We start from the raw sequence: 13,489 nt of genomic DNA on the forward strand, positions 1-13,489 counted from the left end.
TTGTCGAACCGTTCGTTCCGATATCGAGTTGAGGGAACGCGTTCCCGGCCCCGTCACGTCACAGCCGGAGTCCCGCAAGGCTCCGCCCTCTCCCCGTTACTATTTAGTTTGTATATCAATGATATACCCCGGTCTCCGGAGACCCATCTGGCGCTCTTCGCCGATGACACCGCCATCTACTACTCGTGTAGGAAGAAGGCGTTGCTTCATCGACGACTTCAGACCGCAGCCACCACCATGGGACAGTGGTTCCGGAAGTGGCGCATCGACATCAACCCCACGAAGAGCACAGCGGTGCTCTTCAAAAGGGGTCGCCCTCCGAACACCACGCTGAGCATCCCCCTCCCGACTAGGCGCGTCAACACCCCCGCCCCCGCCATTCGCCCAATCACGATGTTCGACCAGCCCATACCGTGGGCCCCGAAGGTCAAATATTTAGGCGTCACCCTCGACAGTAGGATGACATTCCGCCCTCACATCAAGACGGTACGCGACCGCGCCGCCTTCATTCTAGGACGTCTCTACCCGATGATATGTAGGCGAAGTAAAATGTCCCTTAGAAATAAGGTGACACTCTACAAAACTTGCATACGCCCCGTCATGACCTATGCAAGTGTAGTGTTCGCTCACGCGGCCCGCATACACTTAAAATCATTCCAAATCATTCAATCCCGTTTTTGCAGGATAGCCGTCGGAGCCCCGTGGTTCGTTAGGAACGTCGACCTCCATGACGACCTGGACTTAGAGTCCACCAGTAAGTATATGCAGTCGGCGTCGATGCGCCACTTCGATAAAGCGGCACGACACGAGAACCCTCTCATCGTGGCCGCCGGTAACTACATTCCCGATCCTGCGGACAGAATGGAAAGCAGTCGACGTCGCCCAAAACACGTCATCTCGGATCCTCCCGATCCACTAACGGTGCTTCTAGGTACTTCAAGCACCGGTCACCGTTCTCGTCGAACCCGTCGCTTGCGACGAAGGGCTCGACGAGTAAATGAACTCTCAGACACAGCCCACTGAGTTTCTCGCCGGATCTTCTCAGTGGGTCGCGTTTCCGATCCGGTGGTAGATTCTGCGAAGCACGGCTCTTCCTAGGGTTCGTGTTAGCAACGTCACCAGGTTTGAGCCCCGTGAGCTCACCTACAAAAGTTAGGGTTACGCTGATATAGCCTCTCAAGGCTATCAGCTTAGGTAGGAAAAAAAAAAAAAAAAAAAAAATACAAACTCTTTTAACGTGTGAAAATGAAATATAAAGAATTTCACTGAATTAGCCTTATGAAGCCCGGACTAAGACCGTAACGTCGCCCCTTGTCCTGTCAATCATTTTAATATAATGCCTAATTTTTGCCCACCTGATGGGGAGTGGTTACCGTCGCTCTTGGACATCAGCAATTCAAGGGGCAGAGCCAAGCCGCTGATTACCTCTAAATGAGCCGTGAATCTTCAGTTAAAAAAAAAAATTACAGACATTCATCAACAGGATTTTCATCAATACAACGCCCGACTAGGAACAGAATCTTTAACGACATTAGCAAATATTTAGAGCGCTTGTTTGAGTAGTGTCAATGCAACCCCAATTTAGTTCGGACCTTACACCCTCAGATTTTTACCGGTATCTTTCTCTCCAGAATTATGTGTATCTCCGTTAGATTAACATAAAAATAAGGCTGTCATAAATATTTGTCAGAGCTTTTTATCGGTACAGTAGTACCTACTTAATTTCTGAATTTCTACAACAACGGTGTTATGTCAGTAACTACAAAATGACTACAAGGTATTTAACAAAAGTCATATAAATTATTTTTATCAAATTTAGATAAACCGTTATTTAAAAATATGTCTTGAATTTGTCTATACTCGTAGAATACGAAAAATATTTTCCCGACCTTATCTATACTAATATATACCTAAATCTACAGTGGTTTTTACGCATGTCCCATTATTATTACCTACTGAACTGAACCATGCATCCGATTAGCTTGAAACTTGGTATCCAAATAGAAAATACATGTACTTAATGGATAGGCTAATATTTATATGAGTGTTGGACTCTCTAATAATAATGACCATAAATAATAATGTTAATTTTAAATGCGCAGCGAAACGGGCGAGTACGGCTAGTATATACTACAAATGTCACGAGAAATGTGTCTTTATATGGTGACAAAGACAACGAATGTTAATTATGTGTTATTTGTTCGAGCAAATAGACAAAGACGATCCCTTTAATGAGTGGGTCGGCTTCAGGCGCACAGCACAGGAGCGAGTGCGTCGCGCGCTCTCGTACAGCCGTGCCGTCCGCGCGGGCTGCGCCATGCGGCACTCTGGCGCACGCCTACTATTGTCGTCACTCCACGAGATGATCTTCTACAGTGACAAGTGATTGTGTAAATTCTGAATCGGACCTCCGTAAACAACAACATTAGATCAGCCGCGACCGCGCGGGTTCAAGGATTCTACGTGGTCACAAGCAGGTGCTAACACAATAGATCTCCAAATCACGTATCTAGCTACTGACTATATATTATTATTATTAGTTTTTTATCAACGCTCTCTCGCCTTCAAGGCAAATATCTTATCAAACAAAGGAATATCACTTCCGATTGTTCGCTATACTTTGTGAATCAGAAAGAACAGCTAAATAATTTTGTTAGTAGCGAGAAAGATGCCTGTCTAGATAAATATACGAAGATGAAATCGCGCGATCGTCGCGTTGTTAAACAAGACTTTCGAGGCGGCAAAAACGAAAAGAAAATAGTCAAGCAAGATAAGGGAATTAAGCACGACGGAAAAGGAAGCAGACGAACACCGATCAGCGGAACTGATGAAGGAAGTCAACAACGAACCAAGCGCTCCGGAGTGGAAGCAGTCAAACTGCATCTGAAAGTGACCGGTGGGACAGGCAGAACTTCGCGCTCTGCAACATCGGTAATAAAATAAAACATTTTATTTTAAAATCTTCGAAGTCGGCCACTGATAAATACCATCAAATCAAACAATCTTTTTATTTATTCGAGTTAGTTTATTTGAGTCACATTCAAAGTTCAAGTCAAGAAAGTTTTCCCAAAACGTAGCTCTGTCTGATAAAATACGTAGACGACATCCATTACTTAGAGTAAAAGCAATAATGAATTTGCACTTACCTTAAAATTTTAAATGTAAGTACATTATTCTGACTTTGACGCAAAAGTCATGTGATCCATTTATCACAACGCTGAGATCGTGACAAATGAAGATTATCGACCACTGGAAAGGCTTAAATACTACAATCACCTTGAGAATGACAACATAACGATAATAATTCTTACGATAAACTTTAGCTTGAATGCTTCAATAGGTAGACAAACAATAAATATTATATACATGTCTACAAAAATGTGGTTTAAATATAAAATAAATTACGTTCATACAACATCATAAATATTAACACGTTTTGCGATATACATATATATTAATTAAGATGAACTAAATAATTAGACACGCACATGTATATTATATTATATTCTAGAATTACAATCCGTTTAAATTTAACAAATAAAACAGAATTATCTTAATGATAAATATTTGCAAGCTGTATAATAACAAATTGGTTTAATTTCAAACAAAACGGAACAATTCGAACCGTCTTTCAGCATGTTAAGAATTCAAATTACAGCCAGGCTATTAAAAATAAACAGCTCTTTTATTCATTGTTAGACCTTAACACCGACCGGAAGGATTGTTGTCAGTTAAAATAACAACTTCGTCATTTGCTTGTTTTACAAGTGGACGACTGAATTTTAACATTTCACGGAATAACTTCGATGTATAATTCATATTATCAGTGACTTCATATTTTTGCTGGACCTCAGCTGTTAGAGCATTTGACACGTCTGGGTCTACGGAGAGACTTAAGATTTCTATATTTATAGCCACAAAAATCGAAAGGTTGTCTTATTATTCCTCTATTTATACAGTATGTTCCTTATTGTAACCGTATGTTTGTACAGCACATCATCTTACCACCCAACACCATGCAAAGCGCTTACTTTACGAAAACTGTCTGCGTTTATAAGACAGAAGTCTCATAAAAAAGAAATAAAAAAACATTAAAAAAATCTCTCGTATACACACAACATCACAATATCGTTTGTGCTCATGACTTACGCGAGTGTGGTGTTCGCTCACGCGGCCCGCACACAGATAGACACTCTCCAATCCCTACAATCCCGCTTTTGCAGGCTAGCCCTCGGAGCTCCGTAGTTCGTGAGGAGCGTTGACCTAAACGACAACCTGGGCCTCGAATCAATCCGGAAACACATGAAGTCTGCGTCGGAACGATACTTCGATAAGGCTATGCGTCTTGATAATCGCCTTATCGTTGCCGCTGCTGACTACTCCCCGAATCCTGACCACGTAGGACCAAGTCACCCTCGACGGCCTAGACACGTCCTTACGGATCTAGGAACACTAGGACTAAGGACTCCGGTAACCGTACTCGTCGAACTCTGCAAAGAGTTCGACGTGCAACCTAACCTAATCATCAGCCCACTGAGTTTCTCGCCGGATCTTCTCAGCGGGTGACGATTTCGATCCGGTAGTAGATTAATTCACGAAGCAGCTACTCTCGAGTTCTTGAGTCTCCTTTGGAGGCGCTTGGGTAGCTGTTAGCAAATCCCACCCCTCCTGGCTGAACCCTTGCTCGCCCACCTGCCCTGGTAAAAGTGGAAAGGCCTCCGGGCCACGAGTAATCAAACTCTCAAACATAAAAAAAAAAACAAATATTGTTTGTGAATTATTATAAATCATTTGAAAGGAACTCGATGACCTGCAGCCTAACAGACGGTTTGTGGCATCTTTGTTAAATTTTACAATGTAACTATGAGATGAATAAATAAATAAATAAATAAAAATTCATCCCCACTTAAAAATAAAATTTTAAATTTTGACCTTCTATCTCAAGGTGGGTGGCGGCATTCACATTGTATAATATCCGGTAAACACATAACGCTTGAAAATACAGTCACAAAAATAAGGTACCGACCAATAAAATAAATATAATAGGTCGGGGAAAAAATTTATTCGCATTTATTAAGAAAATTCAGAACATTTTTTAATATAGTTTATTTACGTTTAACTAAAGTATGTAGGTACTATTTTGTTCGATAACTTTTTTCCATCTTTAGGTCGGGACATGATCCCATTGCTATAGAAATTTTGGGGCTTCTGATCAAAATACCGCGACAATTGGTTTTGACAGTCCTCTCGTGATGTTAACCTGACACTGCCTAAAGAATTCTGAAGAGACCGAAGCAGGGGGAAATCTAAAGGTGCACGGTCAGGACTATACGGCGAATGCATTAACACCTCCCAACCAAGATCTCTTAATTTTTGCTGAGTGGCTAAAGATGTGTGAGGTCTAGCGTTATCATGATGAAAAACCACACCCCTTCTGTTGATTAATTCCGGCCGCTTTCTCTCAACTTTTGCTTTAATCTCATCAGTTGTTCGCAGTAGAGTTCAGAATGGTCCTGCCTGGTGGTAGCAGCTCATGATGAATAATGCCCTTCCAATCCCACCACATACACAGCATCACCTTGTTGCGAGTTAGCCCACAGTCTGTGAAGCTTGACCGGCCTTTGACCACGACATTTTTCGCACGTTCTTGTCGCACATGATACGCTTTACATCACCAGTTAGCAGCTTCTTCAGAAATGGTTCGGTTTCATTACGTCGTAATAAAGAATCACAAATGAGTACACGGTTCATTAGGTTTTTTTCAGTGAGCTCGTGAGGTACACAAATATCGAGCTTTTTTGTGTACCCAGTTTTTTTCAAATGCGCCAAAATTGTTTTGTGGTAAATTTCCAGTACTTCAGCTACGTCGTAACTACTAACATACCGACCAGCTCCACTTTTTCAAAAATGGCATCCATTTTATTCGTAATAGGGCGACCAGAGCGACGTGCATCTTTGATATCAAAATTTCCGGATTGAAAATTGTCTTAAACTAAATTTGTGCTACTCTCACAGACACTGCACTAGGTCCATAAACATCGCGAATTTTTTTCGCGGCTTGCGTTGCATTTTTACCTTTTTTTTAGTAAACTTTTAAAATGTATCGAATTTCTTCATTAGATTCACTCATCTTGACAGTACGAATCAGACAGACAGACAGTACTAATATATAAATCTACAGTGGTTTTTACGGACGTTCCATTATAACTACTGAACCATGCATCCGATTGACCTGAAACTCGGTATCCATATAGAAAATACATGTACTTAATGGATAGGCTAATAATATTTATATGAGTGTTGGACTCCCTAATAATAATGACAATAAATAATAATGTTAATTTTAAATGCGCAGCGAAACGGGCGAGTACGGCTAGTAATAAATAAAAATCACACATTTTCCTAATTTGAATTTGGAATTATCTTCTTTAAAGTTTAAACTTTTAATGATACCAAAACCAGCCAGATACAAATAGTATAGCCAAAGAGATTTTATTACAAGTTCATAAATACTATAATGCGAAAATACTTTTTCCCCAACCTATTATTTCAATAATTGTTCACAAATCAACAACTCCTCTGATCTTAATAATTAATAAAAAAAAAACTTTATTAAATATTAGCGACCCGCCCTCGCTTCGCTTCGGAAACATTAAAACACACATGAAACCAAAAAAAAATAATAAAAAAAAATTAAAAAAAGTAGCCTATGTTCATCAGGGACAATGTCGGCTTCTAATGGAAAAAGAATTTTTCAAATCGGTCCAGTAGTTTCGGAGCCTATTCGAAACAAACAAACAAACAAATCTTTCCTCTTTATAATATTAGTATAGAAGAATTAAAAAATTGTTAGAGTCTAAACAATATCGTTGGGCACAGGTAATCGCTGATTTGAATAGAATGTTGTTGCGAATGTTAAGTATCTACTTCATTTATATAATACTTGCTTCCATGTTTATAAAACTTAATACCGCGCCACCATTTCCATTGTATAATTACATAAAGTTAAATAATGCAATAGGTTGCTATTCTTAGAAAATATGACAATTGATTAAACGGTTATTATTATCATTCATTATATTATTAATTATCATTCAAAACACATTTGCGGTGATTTAATTGCTAGTTTTAAATGCTAAGCAGCGATAGAAACAAAATTAAGTAACGTAAGATGATAGTAAATACTTGGCTTAAGTGGGGCGATAAGGAAACTTTAATTCTAATATAAGGTCACCTTTTATATGCACAAGAAGAGAAAGAATTCTAAGCCCATGCTATAAATTGTTTTTGCACAATTTGTCTCATTACGGTAGTGATTAGTCTGATTCTCATTATATAGAAGTTTGCAGTGTTTATCCGGTCTTTGTATGAACGTGGACTACGTGAATGTCTTTGACTACATCGACAGATGACTTTTTATTTTTATTTTTTTTATTGCTTAGATGGGTGGACGAGCTCACAGCCCACCTGGTGTTAAGTGGTTACTGGAGCCCATAGACATCTACAATGTAAATGCGCCACCCACCTTGAGATATAAGTTCTAAGGTCTCAGTATAGTTACAACGGCTATCCCACCCTTCAAACCGAAACGCATTACTGTTTCACGGCAGAAATAGGCGGGGTGGTGGTACCTACCCGTGCGGACTCACAAGAGGTGTGGGGAGTGCTCTGAGGAATTGTTCGAGATGATACCGGCATCTCGTTTTTACCATCGCACCGCCCGCCATCGGAGTAGAGTTCATCCGTACTACCTGGAGCCATTGCGGTCATCCACAGTGCGTTTCCAGAGATCTTTTTTGCCACGTACCATCCGGCTATGGAATGAGCTCCCCTCCACGGTGTTTCCCGAACGCTATGACATGTCCTTCTTCAAACGAGGCTTGTGGAGAGTATTAAGCGGTTGGCAGCCGCTTGGCTCTGCCCCTGGCATTGTTGAAGTCCATGGGCAACGGTAACCACTCACCATCAGGTGGGCCGTATGCTCGTCTGCCTACAAGGGCAATAAAAAAAAAAAAAAGGTCCTACCACCAGTGATTACGCAAATTATAATATTTCGGGTTTGATTTTTATTACACGATGTTATTCCTTCACCGTGGAAGTCAATCGTGAACATTTGTTAAGTACGTATTTCATTAGAAAAATTTGTACCCGCCTGCGGGATTCGAACACCGGTGCATCGCTACATACGAATGCACCGGACGTCTTATCCTTTAGGCCACGACGACTTCTAGATTGACGACTCCATTGCTCTCAACCTCTCAACCTCAATGAACTATAGCTATGTCGAAGTGTTGATATGCCTCAAAAAATGTGACGCGATCAATGTTTGAATACAAAACTAGCCGTCTTATCTTTATCCAATTAAGCAAGCGTAAAAAAGTACGTCTATTAACGTAAATGTAAATAAAACACCCATGCTATAAGTTATAGTTGCTCATTACCCAAATGCACTTTTTTTTCAATATTAAATAAGTTTTATAATATACTAGCGACCCGCCCTCGCTTTGCTTCGGAAACATTAAAACACACATGAAACCAAAAAAAAAAAATAAAAAAAATTATAAAAAATTAGCCTATGTTCATCAGAGACAATGTCGGCTTCTAATGGAAAAATAATTTTTCAAATCGGTCCAGTAGTTTCGGAGCCTATTCGAAACAAACAAACAAACAAATCTTTCCTCTTTATAATATTAGTATAGATATAGATTTGAATAGCGTTTATAGAAAATTGTGGCTGTAAACAAATAGTCAGTGCGACTCTGAATATTCATAAAATTGTCGTGTTTATTTTCAGTTTAGCGAACTAGTTCAAATATCGGACTATAAATTCACACTGTTTTTTCACAATAACATAATACATATTATACAACACGTGACTAGTTGTTATACGCTATTGGTAAATATGATATTACATTAAGCTCTCTTGAGCTGATGATAGTCTCTCTGGATATTATTCAGAAAATACTTTTATACAATTCCGCGACCATACTCTAGAAGAATTAGCAGATACTACGACTGCCATATCATTCAACTTTTGCAGTATTAATCTCATAATAATTTCCTGGAGAACTTGACTTTCTCCTATCTTCCTGCGGTATATTGTAGAAAATACATTACCGGGAACAATTCTAAGCTTGAAATAAATCTTTCGTTTCAGAGAATAGCCTCGAATTTAATGGCAGATTCATTTTCGCTAGCTTCGTTTTCACATGTGCGTTTTCATATCTACACACACTTTATAATTTTCAAACACACACACATAAATATAAAAGATTAAAATATCAACTTAAGCGATTTTTACTTAAATCGATATTTAATTTGCTCATGTACAAAAATGAGACATAGAATTTCGAATTTATTAGCAAATTTCATTATTTGTTACTAAATACTTCAAATCAGCACATACATTCAACAAAAGCAGATCTCCACAGTGGATTTTTTCACTTCTGCATGAAATCAAAAATAGACTGCGGTACTGTAAACAAAATAATTCGAGTATTTTCGATATCCACCAGATTTCATAGATTGCAGCCACACTCGAACCACACACATTATTTAATTAGCTATGAGTGTTCAAAGCAGACTGAAAATTCTAATTTGATTACTTTATTACAAAAGAAAGAATCGGCATTTTTTTCTAATTTTCACGTCAATATTGATCGTCAAATTTTCAATAAGTGATTTATTTCAACACTTTGATACAACTAAACAAACAAAAACTTTGAAACAACAAATTGCCACCTAAGCAGTTTAGGTTCCTTATTGTAATACTTTATTACAATATGAAAAACCACTGACAGATGAGACACCAAATTATTTTCAGTCACAGTCTTGTCAGTCAGTAACAGTCTTGTGATAAAATGTGTCCATCGATAATATCAAACAACTTAAGGACTTAAAACAAAAGTAAATCCCAAAAATGTATTATAAGTGGACAATGACACTTGACATGCTGTTTTATGTAAGAATGCATGACTTGGCGAGGAGATAAATAAATAAACGATATAACGATACATTCAACTTCACAATGTTACCGTTTTCTTGTTCTGAGTACAGACAATACAAATACAAGATCATACAGCCATTGCTTGTTGAAATTAGACAATGTACAGACAAAAGTTATAAATTAACATAGAAGAAGGGGTCGACGTAAAATAACCGGCAAACTTCTTGAGCATTTGTTGACGTAGTGGGGGTAAGTTTGCGCATGGTACACTCACGTGCAAAAAATTTAGTTACTCTGCGTCATAATGCTATTAAATTATTAAAATCAACATATGTATTTATTTACATATTTATTAGAACATCAACAAAACATATAGGTTAATAATTGTAATAATTTAATCTTGGGGTAAAATAGATATTCCTTCTATTAAGTCAAAACTTGAGATGTTGCCAGGTCTTGGTTCAGTTGAAGCGAAGCTGGTATTTGTATTTTTTTTTTCGTTATCATTATCTTGACCATAATCATCATCACTGTTTTCATCACCCGAGTCGCTATCATCGTGATGAGTCGACATAGGGCTCATCGGCGTAGTTTACAACTCGGTCGATTCGGTCTTCTTTTTTGTCTATAATTAATTATTTTTTGAAGATATTCGATTCGTAGTAATCGAATGTTACTTTTTTCATTTACCAGCTTCCGATTATTTTCTGTTCTTTTCTTCCATCTGAAGCCTAGCTCTTTCATAATTCGTCGTAAGCTTCATTCCGAGCCATTAAAATTTATATCTTCTTTAAATTTTTCGAAGCCTTTCTAGGGTACGGAGTTTCGCTGCTTGTTATGTAGTTATTATGATTACATCTTTTTATTACAGATTGAACGAAACTATCCATTCCGGTAACTTTCTTCTTCCCTGATCTTTTCTTACCCGGAGTCCGAAACACGGCAAGCAAGCCAGAGCCTTTAGCTTCGTTAATAATGCACCTAACAGTACTCACTGATGTTTTTGTTGCTTCCGAAGTCTGTTTTAATTTTTCCATATCATTCTTCCCCTGTTTTATAATGAAGCAATATACATCGTACACAATTTTTCTACCCTTTCTTTTAAGTACTACACCAGTTTGTCACGGCATAGTGTATGTTTTATAAAAAATCAACAAACACTCAACAAATAGCAATGGCAACAAAGTCCACAAGCAATTATAACAAATAACTTAACGATTAATAACGATAGACTTTCCACTGTACGCAAGCGTACTTTTGGGAGCAAGCGGAATGAGGGCGCGGTGCGGGACGCAAGGCTCGACTGATCTACCAATAACGCGCTCGATACGATTTCCCCTGCCGTTGCACCTCACCCTCACCACCAAAGTGATCTAAAATTCGGTTCTGCGCAGTCAAGGTCATTTGCTCAAGAAGTTTGCCGATTACTATACCTCCTTACGCATGCAGGGAACCGACATCGTGACCATGGGCCCAATCCCTGCTCCAATGTAGCAAGGGTGAAAATGAGCGAGAAGGTGTGTTTGTGCGTGAAGGACCGCAGAAAATCGACAAAGGAAATATCTACTTACTAGCAGAGCCGGCCACACGTTGCTGTGGCTAAGGTTGTTTCTAAATAATACGTGGCCGGTTATGCTAATACCAAAAATTAACAAATTGAGAACAATTGGATTTCACTGTATTCCGTTTACTACGAAACAAATTTCGCTTATACTCACCAACTCAGCAATAGCAACTCAGCAACACGTGGTGTTTATGCCATTAAATTGTAGCTTATGTGAAACGTTGGTATTTTTAACACAGCGCCATCTATGGGATATTAATGTCAGACAATATATATATTTTTTTATGATTGAATGATTACTGGTGACCCGGAGGACTTTCCAGTTTCACCAGGACAGGTGGGCGAGCAAAGGCTCAGCCAAAAGGGGTGGGATTTGCTAACAGCTGCCCGAGCGCCTCCGAAGGAGACCTAACAACTCAAGAGCAGCTGCTTCGCGAATAAATCTACTACCGGATCGGAATCACGATCCGCTGAGAAGATCCGGCGAAAAACTCAGCGAGCTGAATCGTGGGTTACGTTGCATGTCGAACTCTTTGTAGAGTTCGAGGAGTACCTACGGTTATCGGGGTCTCTAAGACTGCTCCTAGTGTTGGAGCTGAAGGCGTCTAATGAAAAAAAAAAAAAATATTTGATTTGATTTGTGTTGAAAGGTTATTAGATCTGATGGATCCGTAAGGACGTGTCTAGGGCGTCGATGGTGACTGGCTCCTGCGTGATCAGGATTCGGGCAGACAATATTACAATTGTCTGTAAAAACTGATTTAAGGCACTATCTGTTTTAGACACCTGTTGGACCGAGTAACGTACCGTCCAGGAAGTCCCTCAGCATTGGCTTACCATCAGGTGGTCTGGCTTGCAAGGGAGCTATATTGTGGAAGCACTTGTAGGGTCAGATGCGGCTGCCAACACCTTGGAAATGTGGGCATACAGTTTCAGCGACCGGTCGATCGCGACCCCCAGACAACGGATGCTGCCGATAAACAGTGCCAAATTCACTACGGTTTCCTAAGTTCGAGGGCGACCTGCGAGAATATCGAGAAGATCGCTGACGTCAAGCCGGACGATCGCTACGCCAGTCACGCTGACGGTGGGGGGAAGAGGGCGCTCAATAGCGCCCGATGTGGCCGGCTGAGCTTGAGGCTTTGATGAAAGTGGTGTTAATGTCTGAGGTTGAAATGGAGCAGTGGTAGAGGCCTCAACATCTATGACCTCCATTGCCTCGGCCCCGATTATCAGGATCGCCGATGTAGTGGGTTGGATTATTTTATGGGTGGCTGTTATTGTGTAGCAGCCTGTGCCTTTGGTGCCTGTTTTTTTATTTTCTAAATTAACGCAAATTTCTCTTATTAGTGGCGGGTGTATTGTAAGCCAATATATATTCATACCACCAACGTATCTCTGCCACAAAGCAGTAATTAGTTCCAGTACGAAGGATGAACTGGTCGATATACTATTTAACTGAGAATTTAACAGGTTGAACGCCACATGAAAAATCGAGTATTTTCATTCAGGCTCATCGGAGAGCTTTATTTTACTGAACCGTTCGGGCGTGGTGGTCATCCGTGAGCCGCGTGACGGATCCAACGCAAACGATTCCTACAAGCCTACAAGATTGCAACTATCAAAGAAAATGCGTATGGAAGTAAGACCCGGAGCCCTTAAGCCGAACCGAACGCCTTGGTTTTGAAGCCCAATAGAAACTTGTAGTTTTTATCAAGATTATATATATTTTTTTTATTGCTTAGATGGGTGGACGAGCTTACAGCCCACCTGGTGTTAATTGGTTACTGGAGCCCATAGACATCTACAATGTAAGTGCGCCACCCACCTTGAGATATGAGTTCTAAGCTCTCAGTATAGCTACAACGGCTGTCCCACCCTTCAAACCGAAACGCATTACTTATTGCTTCACGGCGCGATTCGAACACCGTTGCATCGCTAGATAAGAATACATCGGACGTCTTATCCTTTAGGCCACG

The 13,489-nt window shown here is 39.8% G+C and overlaps 1 protein-coding gene across 1 annotated transcript in view; it reads left to right on the top strand.

The window, feature by feature from the left end:
* Window positions 1-2,242: 2,242 nt before the first annotated feature.
* LOC114251779 (sodium/hydrogen exchanger 9B2) overlaps window positions 2,243-13,489 on the top strand; it is a 68,005-nt gene continuing 56,758 nt past the window's right edge. Inside the window, exon 1 of the mRNA XM_028186162.2 lies at window positions 2,243-2,931. Within this exon, the coding sequence (XP_028041963.2) occupies window positions 2,695-2,931 (237 nt within the window). The 5' untranslated portion in view covers window positions 2,243-2,694. The remainder of the gene's footprint in view (window positions 2,932-13,489) is intronic.

The sequence above is a fragment of the Bombyx mandarina genome, chromosome 04 (genome assembly GCF_030267445.1).
Source record: "Bombyx mandarina strain Sakado chromosome 04, ASM3026744v2".
Taxonomy (NCBI): Eukaryota; Metazoa; Arthropoda; class Insecta; order Lepidoptera; family Bombycidae; genus Bombyx; species Bombyx mandarina.